General features: G+C 35.9%; 1 protein-coding gene across 2 annotated transcripts in view; it reads right to left on the bottom strand.

Annotated features, from left to right (window-relative positions):
- Positions 1-598: 598 nt before the first annotated feature.
- The window catches only part of HDAC6 (histone deacetylase 6), a 90,311-nt gene continuing 74,544 nt past the window's right edge, over positions 599-16,365 (bottom strand). For both annotated transcript variants that reach the window (XM_068357498.1, XM_068357499.1), the window contains exons 28-32: positions 9,368-9,627; positions 8,370-8,513; positions 5,159-5,287; positions 4,814-4,890; positions 599-3,713 (exon numbers count right to left, since the gene is read on the bottom strand). In XM_068357498.1, the coding sequence (XP_068213599.1) occupies positions 4,822-4,890; positions 5,159-5,287; positions 8,370-8,513; positions 9,368-9,627 (602 nt within the window). In that variant the 3' untranslated portion in view covers positions 599-3,713; positions 4,814-4,821. The remainder of the gene's footprint in view (positions 3,714-4,813; positions 4,891-5,158; positions 5,288-8,369; positions 8,514-9,367; positions 9,628-16,365) is intronic.

Raw genomic sequence — 16,365 nt, 5'->3', positions numbered from 1 at the left:
ATTACTCTTTCCTGTTGCACTAACGTGTCAAAATAAAATACGATATTTATGACAACTAAAAAGAACCGTTTACACATTCAAGTAATTGCATTGAAGACCCGATTATAAATATTGCTCCTCCGTCAATCAAAAATAAATATTCAAATACTTTTTATAAACACTTTCTGTAAATCAAAAATAAATATTCAAATACTTTTTATAAACACTTTGTCAATCAAAAATAAATATATTTTTTATTTCTATAAACATTCTTCTGTCAATCAAAAAATATACTTAATTTTTGTAAAAATTGTTCTTTCAATTAGAAAATTAATATATTCATGATTTTTATAAAGTGTTCCTCTGCCAATCAATGAATAAATATTCAAATTTGTGTATAAATATTGTTCCTGTCAATCAAAATAAATATATAATTTTTGTAAACATTGTTCTGTCAAACAAAATTAAATATATTCATATTTTAAAATAAAATGTTCCTATCGATCAATAAAAGAATAAATATATTCATAATATTAAAAATATTCCTCTCTGTCAATCAAGAAATATATTCATAACTTTTAAGGTAAATCGAAGATGATAAAAAATCTTTGTCTGGAAATAAAAATGAAAAAGAAAGTGGAAAAGAAACAAAGGAAATAAGATTTTAAAAAATGTAAGAGAGCAATATTTAATAGTATTTTTATATCTGATCACGTGAAAACAAAATATTTTTTTTTTATGTTTTTTAAATTTCAAAGTCCATCAACAAAAACTTTCAGAACAGCAAAGGGACTTATAATCAAATGGGCTTCAATGCATTTTCTTGAAAACCCCTATGATTAATAATAGCACTTATACACCATCAAGTCTCCAATGAGCCGCGGAGTACCGATTCCTAGCGTGGTGTATGCGAGACCTGTTTAGTGATAGGATTCTTAGACACCAATTAATTTTCGTACTATTGTACGCAAGTTTTGAGAAAGTGACATAATCCTTTAGAGGCTTTCTATCCCAAAATGACAAAGTCTCTATACCTTTCTTGGATTTTGTAATTTTGCACGAGTACTGTCTAATGCCTGTCTATATAATAGCCAAAACCCTCATGTATGCTGTCAACTTCCTCCCTAATAAAATATCCCCAAATGATAGCAGCAGAAAATAAAATTCAAAAAATTTTAATGTAATTTTTACCCTATTCCACCTTACATATTACGTATAAAAATAACGTCCGTTATAAAATTTAGCGCTCTCAACTACCGAAAGTAATACTTATGTTTAATATCCTATGGGGGCCTGAATGACAGGCAATGGAGATAAAACTTACTCAGAGAAAAAGTAAAAATTTCAATTATGAAGCTACATCACAGAAACTTACGCAATTTCACATATTTTGAGAATGAGGCAATTTTATACAGGTGAATCTAAAAGAAAATCTTTCCCTAATAGCATTATATTTCCAAGATAAGAGGAGTTTTCATTGTTTGTCGCCTGCTGCGGGAGGATAGCAGTGATGTAGCGTCACTTGCTCCTTGTGCGAGAAATGTTAACTATAGTCCATTTCTTTTAGCGATGCATATTTGCACCGACTCGCGGCGGTGCCCTTTTAGCTCGGAAAAGTTTCCTGATCGCTGATTGGTTAGAATTATCTTGTCCAACCAATCAGCGATCCATAAACTTTTCCGAGCTAAAAGGGCACCGCTGCAAGTCGGTGCAAATATGCCTCGCTAAAAGAAATGGACTATAGTTTCTCTTTAAATCCTACTTGAAAGTTTGGTCTGCTGACTGCACACCATTAGGCAGACACAAGGGGGCAATTCCCGTAAAGCTGCCGTCGTTATGATCCGTTCGTTTTCAGCACCTAGTGGCCGACTTAGTCCTCTTTTTTAATAGCAGACAATATGCCAATATTTAAATTGAAAGTCCAATTGTATGGAAACCCAAAAGCTCTTCCATCTTCCTTGGGAATGAAGAAAACTAGGAGGAAAAGAATGGATATGAAATTCAACTCAAAGGGTGAAACAAGCCTTTCTAACGTTTGGATGGAAAGTTAAGGTCCCGTAAGCTGGAAATGCAGAGAGAAGTCAAGGTTAATTAAATTATAGTATTTCCTTGTTTTCACTAGGAAAAAGAAAGAACCATACATACAACGTAGCAGGTAGATTCTCGAATTAACTGGAACAGGAAATCAAAAAACTATAAACGGACCTAAGGATGGATTTAACGATAAAAACACATCAAACACCTCAGGCCTGGTTCAGAAGTCATCTCTTAGCCTACATAAGACACTGAAGGACGAACTGCGGGAAAAGAAACTTCAGTAGCAGATGAAAAAGCGTACTAAGGACAAATTCCCTGTCTAGCTTTGGCGTTAGCAAATTAGCTCAACTAAGACAACAATAAATTGAATAAGCAGAGAAGTGGGGAGGGTTAATAAGAAAAAGATCTAAATAAATTTCAGAACCTGGTCAGCAAATTTTTTAAAAACAAATAAAAATGTAGGAAAAATTCGAAAAATTTAAAGTTTTTCATTCACATTAATGTGAAATCATCAGATTTGACAAAATGGGAATAGAAAGTACACACAACTCTCTCAGTCACATATTAGTGAGTAGAATCTCTTGAGCTGTGTTTAGAAGATTACTTTTGAAACCTTTCATACTCTAATTTGAAAAAAAATAAAATTCTGCTTCCTCACTACTAGATATAAAAATTTTGTTTTAATGGGACAATTTTAAAATCTAAGAGCATAGAACACTAGTAAACTCTGAGATCGTAATTGTTAAATAGCTTCTCTGCTTCCAAGAACCTTTTCCGGGAGTCCACTTCACTCGAAAATAAAAACTCTACAGAATCGAAGGCTTGGAAAAGAAGCTGTCGTCAAATAACTAGGAGCGAGGGGGATTCCCTTCCGAAGAATAAGTACGGAAAGTAACAGCCTTAAACATTGGGAGGGACTCGTTCATAAGGTTGTGTGGGACTGGATGTCGTAGAAAGTCATTACAATTTTGCACCTCGACGTGGATTTTCCATCAGCAGCTACGACAAACAATGAAGACTCCTGCTTCTTAAAATGACGTAACCTTTATAATTAATAAAGGTTATGTGTCGGTATTCTAAATTTGTATCCCCTATTGTAGTCTACAAAAGAACCTTGGAAAATAACGGGAAAACTTAAAATTGAGGAAAAAAAATTCCAAAGATATTCACTAGATATATATGATGAAATTTGTGAGAATCTAAACCCTACAATCGAGCAATGATTTAATAATTCTTAGTGATGATTAGAAAGGCAAAATCGCTTATTCAGTAAAACACTCAGCGTAATTCGATAAAGCTATCCTAGATCTCTTTAAAGAGGCATTGGTGCGTAATGCTTTTTAGCACGAGCGTAGACTGGTGAAAACGGTAAAATCGAAGCTTGACACGATGCCTAGAGGTGATGAAATGGAACACTAAGGCACTCTAGTGAGCTTATGCCTACCTCTACCACAAATATTGCAGATAAATTCTGATAGCTACAATGAATTATATTAGTTTTTTTTCAAGTTTTTCCTCACATTTCTTCCAAATCTAATCTCGATATTGCATTCCTAAAAGACATGCCAGAGGAAAATTGAGGAAGTCAGGAAGTCTAAAATGTTGTATGGTACTCTTGTCAGTTGGAGCTTGTCTCGAATGCTTTTTCCTTCAAGAAAAACAGAATATTCACCATTAGTTGATTCAGTCCCCAGCATCTGCAATAAAAAGTGGTTTTGAGTAATGCTTCTAAAATACGTAAATCCATCCATATACCAAAGGCACTTCCCCCAATTTTGGGGGGCAACCGACATCCACAAATGAAACAAAACAAAAAAGGGGACCTCTACTCTCTACGTTCCTCCAGCCTAACCCGGGACTCAACAGAGTTCAGCTGGTACTGCTAGGGTGTCACAGCCCAACCTCCCACATTATCCACCACAAATGAAGCTTCATAATGCTGAATCCCCTACTGCTGCTACCTCCGCTGTCATCTAAGGCATCGGAGGCAGCAGCAGGGCCTACCGGAACTGCGTAAACTACGTAAATAACCTGTTTAAAAGATTGCTATGTGTACTTTATATGCGGATTTGGAGTCAACAGAATTATTTCGTATCTTTCACAACTGGTTCATATTTAACTTGGAATCAACATCTTTAATGTCAGCTTGTTAAACAACTCATTAATATAATTGTGGTGGATAACGGGGGTGGGTGAGCTGTGGCCCCCTAACAGTACCAACCAAACTCAGCTGAATCCCTTGTCTAGCTGGGAGGAGCAAAGAGAAGAAAAGTACTCTATTGTTCTTTTTTTTTTTTAAATCGGCTAACCCCTAAAATTGGTGAAGTGCATTAGTAGATATATTATAGAAATCACTAACCCAGCCTACTTCTACACTTAACCCCCAATGGACGTACTGGTACGTTTCACAAAACTCATCCCTTTACCCCCATGGACGTACTGGTACGTCCTTACAAAAAACTGCTATTTACATTTTTTTTTTTTTACATATTTTTGATAACTTTATGAGAAACTTCAGGCATTTTCCAAGAGAATGAGACCAACCTGACCTCTCTATGATGAAAATTAAGGCTGTTAGAGCAATTTAAAAAATATATATTGCAAAATGTGCTTGAAAAAAAAAATGCCTGGGGGTTAAGGGTTGGAAAGTTCCAAATAGCCTGGGGGTAAAAGGGTTAATACTGTACAAATATTGTGCCAGAAATCTGGAGAGTATCAGACACATCTGGCTTATTTCCAGGGTTAATTTTTTATGAAATTACTGATCATTATGAAGAAAACTCTCTTCTATTACAACCTTTGAGATTAAGAAGAACCAGGGATGTCCTCTCCAAACTTGTCCACGTGGGCTGCTCGTTTTACTTCTTGTAACGACTGAAACGAAGACTTGTGTTAGCAATATCATGAGTGACGAGCATTTCGTTAATTCTAAATTTTTCTCCAAGAATGAGGTCGATAAGGATTATAAGATGCAATATATTCAATTGTTATTTTGAGGTATAGGACAATGGATGTCTACTTAATTCTAGGAACAGTGAGATGATGTAAATAAAACCTCAAGAGCAGTTCAAACTACAATGTCCTTAAAATGTAACAATCTGTTATGTGGATAAACAATTTAGAACGTAAACAAGACGCTCACTTCATGGTGAATGTACGAGTCGCAGGCATAACACCAAACGGACAGATCGGCAAAACTTAGCACCATGTAGTGTTCTTCCGAGACTCCGTGCATCAGCATGTGTTCGCCGACGAATCGCCCGCAGAGCACCTGTCATTTAGGAAAGGTTTAACATTCGCAACACAAAATATTTCATACAGTTTGACAAGTAAAGTTGCTATATGCTCGTGAAATTGAGATTTTACATAATTGCTATTTTAACATCAAACTTACTTTTGAAGTATTCAATCAATACTGTACTCTACACTCTACATCCTTCTGGCATTTATCACAGAAAAAAACATTAAAAAACACTCATTGTTTCAATAAGGCTTAAATAAAATGGACTTTAAATATAATAATCAAATGTATTGTACTTTATATTTCATCTTCTAGAAAAAATTACAAATTTAAAAGTATTTTATATTTTTCAACACAACAAACACGAGTCTCTAAATAAGAGTATAACTGAAATGACCATTAAAACTTAACGAGGTAGTTATAACTAACGACAAGGTGGTGCAGGGGAAGCTCCACCCACTTATCAGTCATCAACAAAAGCAGTTTTGACCTTTAGACCTGGGACTTCCAGGGTAGTTCGGGCATGAACCGATTAGTTAGAAGCATAAAAATGACTTAAAAAGTTGTGATTTATTCCTGAAAACTAAGTTTCTGGTTAGTTCAAATTTCCCAGGAATTGTAAAAGTACCGGGTACTGTACAGGAACAAAGGTTATAATGCTTGCCAACCTTTTAACGGTAGATGCATAGGGATGCTACGGACATTAGGTTAAGTCTTTACCAAGAATGCAGGGTCCTATCACAGTAGAACCTATGTCCTGTACATTTGGAATTGTATTCTGTAACTATTATAAGAAACAGAATTGTATACATTTATATACCTTTCCATTTATCTAGGAGGATGGAGAAGATACTTATTAACAGACCTTGTTTGAAAAGAAAGGTCAGTTGGTTATGAAGATCATCTGGGGACAGAAGAATAATAGATGGCTAGTCATTCTACTCTCATTCAAGGCTCACGTCAAAACTGCCATGTTAGACGAGGCGATTCTTTCCCTGTCCCGTGAAGGAGATGGGGTTATATAACCAGTTATGTAACCAAGACCAAGGGTAAGGGTATCAAAGGACCCCCAAGTAGCAAGATGTTAAGGTTGTCTGGCGTTACTCCTGCCATAATACCCGAGCCACTACATGTTCTTCCCGAATGGAAAAGTGTAATTAATCCCTCTACCTTTGTGAGTCCTTACCCATGTTGGAATCTCCAATCCCATCGCTGGTTGGAGGATAAAGGCAACTTATGGTCTCTTGAAACCACAAAGACAAGTGTTCTTTATCATTTCAGTATGCCAAAGACTTTGGTGCTCAGGACTGAAGCACCAAGTCCTCTTATGTCAGTACCATAGTCTTTATAGGACAGAGAAGCCAGTTCTGATCTCCTTTGATTGCATCCTGAAGAGAAGAGATGGAGAAGGACTCAAACCTGATATCGTAAGCAGCTAGGTTTAGGGTCTTGGCCGCAAAGGAACAAAATGTAAGTAGACTTCCTTCCATCCTTTCGAGTAAGTAATGGCATACGAGATTACAATAAGTTTGCAAATTCCCTTTGGCTGAAAATGAAACTACCAGAAAGGTAGTCTAAGATTTGAGATCTCTTTGAGACCCTTCTCAAAGGCTTGTGCTGGGGGCATGTGGAATGGACTTAACAACATAGGTCGCTTACAACCAGGGGGGGTCAGGCCTGAGGTACCAGGATAGGAAATGATGCTTTTAGCTCATGAGCATAGACAACTCCCACAAGGAGAAGAGGTCTATGCTGGGTCAGATCTCTTGTGCTCAAGGCTGAGCGTTAGCCTTTCACAGCCACAATTGAGAGGAACTTCCCCTGGCGAAGAGACAACACGAGGAAGTTCATTATTGGCGCAAGTGTGTAAGCGAGGTAAGGCCGAAATACCTTCCCAGGTTGCGTCAATTCTCGCTACTGCTGTTTATCTTTCTTGCTCCCATACAAGGAGACAGAGATCGGTCAAAGAATCACGAGTCTTCCAAACCTTCTAGTATCAGCAGTATCAGAAGAATCTGATGAAAATTAAGGAGGATGAAGAACTGGAAGTGTTGGAGGAGCAAGTGAGCTTCTTCCCCTTGCCAGCCTTCTTTGGAGTCGAGGCCCAAGAGACCAATGACGAAACTCCCACAGAGGAAGAAGCCGCATGGGCCTGTTTTAAAACAGGCAAGACCACACCAATAACTGTTCCTTCCAACAGTGCCTCCACAGTTGTACCAGGCTCACAAGTTGTGATGGCAGTCAAAACTTCCTCCCGTTGACAAGGCAAGCGATGCCCAAGGAAGGCCAACTTCCTTAGGGTTAGGTCACAGGTCCTGACTTACTTTAATAACCAGGGATTGACTGCGAATAGCCATGCTACTACAAAAAGCAAATATATGGAGGATCAATGGCAGTTTTGGATATAAACCTGCCATACTTTTTACTGGCTTTACATGAACACAATTGCGTGTCTTTGCAAATTTCCATTTATTTGAAATGGGGGAAAAAAGAAAGAATTAATAATAAAAAAAGAGAGGCAACAAGAATTTGTCAATACCGCTTACAGCTAAAGAAGTGCTGGTTTTGATGACTGACACATGGACACGGCTTACCAGAACCACCTATTGGTTTAATGGCCCCTCCAGTTTTGATGAAGTCTCGCTCATATTGAAAGACGATCGTTTGTATTTATGTAGAGACAAACAATTCAGCTGCCAGGGGATTGGCTTCCCTTTTAACAATGGTTATTAAAACTGATAATTTTTGTAAGATTTCTAGTTCAACAATTTTTCATACTTCATTTTAAAGGAAGATTCTGTTGCCTTCAATGCTGTTAAGAAATTTTTTTTTTGCCTGACTGCCCAAATCCTCCATTAATTATTCTACCTTCTTAATTTTAATACAAATATAAATGCCGTTTCAAGATGAAAGTCATAAGACGATTCCCCCAAAATAAATGTGAGAGAGAGAGAGAGAGAGAGAGAGAGAGAGAGAGAGAGAGAGAGAGAGAGAGAGAGAGAGAGAGAGAGATTTTTATTAATCGTAAAGAATAAAAATTTCCAATCTCACTAGTGTATGGAAAAACATTATACAACTCTATCTGACTTAAAACCGTGTTTTAGATACCTACCTTGTAACAGGTCAAACAAACCCAGTTCTCCGACCGGGTCGTGACATTCCTCGCAGGAGCGTCCGTCTTCAACCCAGCGCTCGGAACTTCCTTGACTTGTTCGAGATGGGGGCACCACGATTTTGGTACGACAGCATACATTTGCTGGAATAGGAAATATCCTTAATGCAGATGGTCAACGCTTGAACAGGTATACTGTACATCGAAGGAGAGCAACATACGGTAAGTCCATAAAAGAATTTGGTCGAGTATTGCCTAGCCCATCGACGTGCAAGAGAGGCATTAATGGCAGCCCATAAAGACTTAAGTACAATGCCTAGGAACTATTTTCTGACTGACAACACTTTTGCTAAAATTATGACACTTTTATATTACACTAAAAATTAAATGGAAAACATACAGTATTGCACTTCAACATGTACCTGTGTTTTTACAATATTGTATGATGTACGTAGCTTATTTGCCATATCTGTTACTAAATATTGATCATATTCTTCCTTTCATAGCAATTAATTTCCCGTACAAAAAATCTTTATTCCTAATTTGGTTTTTCTATATCTAATACTACTGTCATGTGAAGTACAGTCTACATAACTTTTAAAGTTTAGAAGGCCATACTATATCTTATTAACCCTTTTACCCTCAGGGTATTTGGAAATTTCCAACCCTTAACCCCAAAGGGTTATTTTTTTTAAGCACATTTTGCCGTATATTTTTTTTAAATTGCTCTAACAGCCTTAATTTTTGTCATAGAAAGGTCAGGTTGGTCTCATTCTCTTGGAAAATGCCTGAATTTTCTCAAAAAATTGACAAAAATATGCAAAAATTATTTTAAATAGCATTTTTTTGCAAGGACGTACCGGTACGTCCATGGGGGTAAAGGGATGAGTTTTGTGAAACGTACCAGTACGTCCTTTGGGGGTAAAAGGGTTAAAGTACTTTTCAGTATACAGTATTGCTTCTATACTAAAATCCTGAATCTCAGACAATCTTCTCACCTCCGCCCCAGGAACCTCAGTAAGAAGAAATGTGTTGATATTATCCTGCTGCCCAGACGAACCCCCTACGGCACCCTCCAGAGGGTTCTCGGCCCCGTCCCCGGCGTCTCCTTTCGAGGAAGACGAAGGTTCGTCACTCATGATTACGTTGTTGACAGGCGTCTTGGACAATTCCTCCTCCTTCGGAATTTTGTCTTCCAGCGAAACTCCGCACAAATTGGCAGATAATTCGTCAACTGTTGTAGATGCAACGCTTGATTCTGGAAGAAATAAAAATACTTTAGGAATAGTTTTGTAAAATAGAGAGGTCTTTTATATACTTTACATGCAAACTCGAACAGTAATAGAGAGGTCTTTTATAAATTTGCACAGTAATTTACTATTTTTCCAAACACAATACATATTTCTGTATTTTTCTAGCTGTCATATAATTAAAAAATATACTCTTACATGAAAACATTCACTAGTTAACACAGAAATGGCAAGAAACCTTAAGAACATAGGAAGAGCAGTTATCTCTTTACTTCCAGCAAAAGTGTCAAGACCTAACATGACAGTGTCTCAGCCATTCTTAGGGTACATAAGAACTAAAACTTATAAATATTATCAAGAAATAATCATCTATGATATACATTTATGACTATAAAATGCTCATCATATAAGAGGCCATGATAGTCTGAGTTGAGCTCCGACGTAAGCTATTTTTTCCTTCTTACAGCCTCCTTTCCAAAAGATAAAATATTCTCTAGCTACAAAACATGTTCATAAGATTTAAAAATCTCACATTAACAGTAAAATTTAGGAAGATCTGCAAGAAATGGATTCTTCACCTCTCTCTAATGGTATTGCTACAAAGTGTGGCAACAGGTTTCAAGTCTCTGCCTTCAATAACATACATACACATACATATACCAAGGCCCTTCCCCCAATTTTGGGGGGTAGCCGACATCAACAAAAGAAACAAAACAAAAAAAGGGGACCTCTACTCTCTACGTTCCTCCAGCCTAACCAGGGACTCAACCGAGTTCAGCTGGTACTGCTAGGGTGCCACAGCCCAACCTCCCACATTATCCACCACAGATGAAGCTTCATAATGCTGAATCCCCTACTGCTGCTACCTCCGCGGTCATCTAAGGCATCGGAGGAAGCAGCAGGGCCTACTGGAACCGCGTCACAATCGCTCGCCATTCATTCCTATTTCTAGCATGCTCTCTTGCCTCTCTCACATCTATCCTCCTATCACCCAGAGCTTTTTTCACTCCTTCAATAACACTTACAATATACCTTCAAAGCCAGGCACAGGAGGTAATAACAATAGACGGCCTATAAAATCGAGATGAAGCGCGCTTACCCTAGTTAGCACTTACGGAATAATTGCACATACTGCGCGGGAAATAAAATCACATGTCTAACTAACAGTAATTACGTAAGGTGTCGGGTCCTAACCAAAGTGAAGCCGTCATATCTAACCTGACCTTGCAGTGAGGTAAATCATGATGTTGGATATGAGTAAACTTCCTAATTTATTTATTTTATATGGTAAGATATTTTTCTTTAATTTTCCTTATTTCTTTATTTAATTCTGAAGTATAATAATTGTTTATGTTCTAATAACTGATACTTATTTACCCAGAGCTAATTGGGAAATTGTGTATTTGACTTAATGTAAACAATAAAAGAGAGCTTGTCCAAGGCGCGTTTTATTTGGTTTCCTTCAGTTTTCTTTCCTCGTTAAAAGTCTCTGTCTTTGTTCGCTCCCATTGTTGCTGTCTGAGTGGATTGTTCGATTAATCCGGGGTTTTCTGGCATACTGACATCTAAGGTCATTGATGCCGATATCGTTTCTAGTAAATAAGAAAAAAAAAATATTCATTTAAAACCATAAAAGCAAAAAAAAGTCATTCTAAAAGTTAAATATCTTTCAGAAGACCTGCTTCTGAAATAAAGCAAAAAATACCACTAGCATGGTAGGACACTTATGTATTATTGTAATAATGTACTGTATTATTTCAAGTGTTACGTGTATTAACCGCAACATTGCATCATATTGCATGAATAAAACAAGTTATGCTTTGTATATAAGTGAAATGATTTATTTTGATAATAGGATTCAAGCATTTATTGATTACCTCAAAGATAGAATGTGATTCTTTATAGTTTTGTACTGGAGTAGGATTTAAGTCTCTTGAAAGCGATGCTCTTTTGTTGTTTAGCAATGTTTTGCTTTTGTCAGATTATTTAAGATGCTCCACACACACCTTGAGAGTTGGCTGTCATAGAGCAATGTAGTCACAAGATTTATTAAAGTTGTATTTTAAGAATACCAACGTATCATTAAATCCCACCAAAAAATTGACGACCAGAGATGGGATCAGCTGAGAAATAATTACTAACAATTCATCATCTAACTACTGTATTATTATTTCCAGGTGAGTGAGTAGTATGCTGAACTCATTCGATATCCTATCATCATTTTAGACACATCATGTCCAAGAATCTTGTCAAGGATGAACCGGCCATCCTCACCTAGAGCCTCAAACAGATATCTATTTCTTTTACTACTATGTGTGGGGCATTCGGTCAACAAATGCCTCACTGTCAATGATACCAAACAGTCGTTGAAATATGGTCGATGTTGGCCAGCCAACAAAAACTCGTGTCATCCGAGTGTAGCAAATGGATACAAATCCTTTCCTCTTCATAAGATGTGCAAAACTATTAGCTTTAATACAGTATTGTATAATATTAATTAGGACATTGGAAATCACAATCAAATAAATCTCTTCAAACCCACTATTTTGAATCCAATAACCTATACTGTTGGCAGCTACTAATAACCCATATAAAGTACTTCCCCAATTTTGACTTCATATTTCCTATACTATTACCATTGTTAGACATTTTTAACCTCCTATCAGATGTTTTCACCGTCATGTGAATTTTTCTCGATCAATCTCCTACCTCCACATCTACAGCGGTTAACTCCGCCTCCAATGCCGGGAAATTAAAATAGCTCCACTTTAATATCAATTTAATGATGATGTTTTTATTAGGATTATTCCAAACATGTGGCCATTTCCCTTTTACAGGTAATATGAGGAGTTACTGGGGGTGTTCATAGGCGTTTTGAATTATTGCGACGACATTAATCGACTGGAAAACCTACTTTTCAAGTTTCAAGGACGGGGTTCAATTAAGAAATGCTTACGAAATTTCAGGATGGAAGTCAGTCAGGATGTAGACACAAGGGTAAGATTAGCTTTAGGGTAAGCTATGGACACAAGGGGGAGGGGGAGGAGGGGGGCAGACTCCCACCTCATAGGTAAGGATGTGTGTCCCAAGTTAAGAGGTAAAGTATCGTAAAGTACAATATCCCTCGTGAAGAAACTAAGAGGTGTTCCTGGCATACATATTATTATTATTATTATTATTAGCTAAACTACAACCCTAGTTGGGAAAGCAGGATGCTATAAGCCCAAGGGCTCCAACAGGGAGAAATAGCCCAGTGAGGAAAGGAAATAAGGAAGTAAACGCACGATGAGAAGTAATGAACAATTAAAATAAAATATTTTACATGCAATAACTTAAACCAAATCTTTATACATCATAAATAGACTATGAAGACACTTGTCTCAGCCTGTTGAACCAATTCTCATGGAAATACTTGATGGAAATTGGTATTTTTCAGAGAATAGACTTTTAAAATAGTTGTGAATCATCATCATCTTTTGTTAGCGTGTTTTTTTCCCCATTTGTAAGGGGTAACATAGTTGCCTTTTTTTAAGGACAAATACCACAATTCAAAAGGGATGCAGTCACAAGGGCATCACTTAACCTAATCTAGGAACAGTATCCTTTCTTGACGGGGAGGGCTACATGAACCCCCCTTAGACTGCCGTATCTTTGGGTAACCCTAGGATAAGTCACAACCCTATTTACTTCCTGATCGGCTTCTAAAACTTGGATTTTGAACCTATATCCTAGTTTAGCTCTTCCTTAAAATTTGAAATGTACATGGTTTCATTTATTAACGGCACCAGAACCATTTATAATACCTACAAGCAGAACAGCAGCAGTTATTCCCTCAAAAAGGAAATGGACAGTTGTTCCAGGTAATATTGATAAAAACATCTTGCTTAAACAAATACCAAAGTAGAACGATTTCAAACATGTCTTTGACAGAGGAAGAGGAGCTTATACTAGTCGGGGAAAGTGCTAGCATAGTATCTGTGGAGGTAGATTTACCAAGAAAAATTCGTAACGGCAGAAATAAAATCTCTGATCGACGATGGGAAGTGTCTAATAGTACTAATACAGAAAATGGGAAATAAAAGTTGGGAGAGCGGCAACACCTACTGGTAATCTTATGAACTGTTCTCAGTAGGTTCTCATGTCATGGGAGACGATCTAAACAAAACTGTCAGTATAAACGGTAAAAGTTAATAGGGAATTTCCTATAAATAAGTCACGTACTAAAAAACTGGATAGGACACATTTTCAGAGGAAATGAGTTACTGAAGGACATTATAGAAGGTAAAATTGAAGGACGAAGGTACCAAGAGCTTAAAGAGGTGGACAAGAATGAGGAGTTAATGAGGCTGACTAATTCATAAAAGGACCTGTCTTAAGGCAATAATACTACATAGTAGCAGTGGTCAAAAGTTTTAGGGTTCAGAATATATTTAAAGATATCTAGTTGTTTCTGTCATTTCCAAAGTATTTTCTAATAAAATATTGTAAACGATATCAAACCACGTTCAGTTGGGGCAATCTTATCTCATTTCCTTTTTAAATAAGGTTTTTTAGTAATAAATTCTAAAATGTTAATAGGCCTAAATATACTTTAAAAACTATGAGTTTCGTACATGTAGTTTCCTCAGAATTATTCAAGTTAACTATAGACAAACTACAAAAACCTCTTACTTTCAACATTAGGGATATTCTACTATACTATAATAATACGAAGTTAATCCCCCTAATTTATTTTGGAAAGTAGTACTGTAGTCCTGTTACAGCCTACATACAATAGAACGATATTTTATCAAGTATTGTATATTGAAATGTATGTAAATGGCGTACCGATAAAAGGAAAAAAAATTTTCATTGTGGTAAGTATTAATCTTTGCATCCCCCCTAAATTATTTTGCAAAGTAGTACTGTAGTCCTGCTACATACAGCCTACATACAATAGAACGAAATTTTATCAAGTATTGTATACTGAAATATGTAAATGGTGTACCGATAAAAAATAAAAAACACTTTATTGTGGTAAGTATTAATCGGCAACTTAAAGTTAGCCAAATTGGTTGATCTGTTTGTTTCCGATTGAAATGAACATCAAATTCGGTTAAATCACGTTATTTACTATAGGAAAACATATATTTTCTGTTCGAAATCTCACCCTGTAATACAATACAAAATTACCTTAATCTTTGCTATGTCAAAATCACAGGCTAGCCTACGTGAACTACTACATTTAAACTCTAAGAAATAAAAAACTAGCTTTATTTTGAGTTTAATTACACACACTTATATTCTACGAGAATAAATACTACATAAAAATATTATTAGCAATGATTCTAAGACATAAAATAAGGAAAATACCTTACGAAAGTCAGGCTGACAAGCGAAATCGTGAGAGAAGCGTGGCACAGTAGTAGCAACAGCTGACTGTCGCCTTTACAAAAGCTCTCCTTCATCATCTTTGTTTACATACGCGATACAATTACAATTACGGTAGTTAAAACTTCTCAACTCTTATTAATTATTATTATAATTATTATTATTACTAGCCAAGCTACAACCCTAGTTGGAAAAGCAAGAAACTATAAGCCCAAGGGCTCCAATAGGGAAAAATAGCCCAGTGACGAAAATAAATAAATAAATGATGATAACAAATTAACAATAAATCATTCTAAAAACAGTAACAACGTCAATACAGATATGTCATATATTAACTATTACAATTAAGAATTTCAAATACATTTCATCAATTGCTTATTTTATTTAATATTAATCTCAAGTTTTACCATATTAGGTGGGATTAGTTATAATTTGGATAAAGATTCTTTTAAAGATATTAAATCTAATTTCTAAATAATTTGCTCATTCTTAATCCAATCTGGATAATGATTTATTCCACATTTAGTGTTTCAGGCTCTTATATATATATATATATATATATATATATATATATATATATATATATATATATATATATATATATATATATATATATTGGCACTTGATACTGATCCCTAATTATTATTATCATTATTATTATTATTATTATTACTTGCAAAGCTACAACCCTAGTCAGAAAAGCAGGATGCTACAAGCCCAAGGTCTCCAACAAGGGAAAAATAGCCCAATGAGGAAAGGAAATAAGGAAATAAATAAACTATATTAGAAATAATGAACAATTACAATATAACATTTTAAGAACATTAACAACATAAAAACAAATCTTTCATTTTTATTTTAATATTGTTACTGTTCTTAAAATATTTTATTTTTCCCTGTTTCCTTTCCTTACTGGGCTATTTTCCATGTTGGAGCCCCTGGGATTATAGCATCTTGCTTTTCCAACTAGGGTTGTAGCTTAGCAAGTAATAATAACAACAACAACAATAATAATAATAATAATAATAAATAAACTATAAAAACCACTTATGTAAGCCTGTTTAACATAAGATTTGCTGCAAGTTTAAACTTTTGAAGTTCTACCGATTCAACTTCACTGTACCCGATTGGGAAGATCATTCCACAACCTGGTTATGGCAGGAATAAAACATCTGGAATACTGTTTAGTATCGAGCCTCATGATGGAGAAGTCATGACATTGGATCTAATATTACTAATGAAATTACGGAGCCTTTGTAGGGTGACGGCCAGATCCTGTAGAAAACGGGAATATTCTGAACTGGCCGTCGTTCTAAAAACGATTTTGGCGGGAGAAGCTAACTTAAAAAACCCACCTAACCTATGCTAAATGCCGT

The sequence above is a fragment of the Palaemon carinicauda genome, chromosome 34 (genome assembly GCF_036898095.1).
Source record: "Palaemon carinicauda isolate YSFRI2023 chromosome 34, ASM3689809v2, whole genome shotgun sequence".
NCBI lineage: Eukaryota > Metazoa > Arthropoda > Malacostraca > Decapoda > Palaemonidae > Palaemon > Palaemon carinicauda.
The sequence above is the reverse complement of the archived record's forward strand: the minus strand, read 5'-3'. Positions and strand labels throughout refer to the sequence as shown.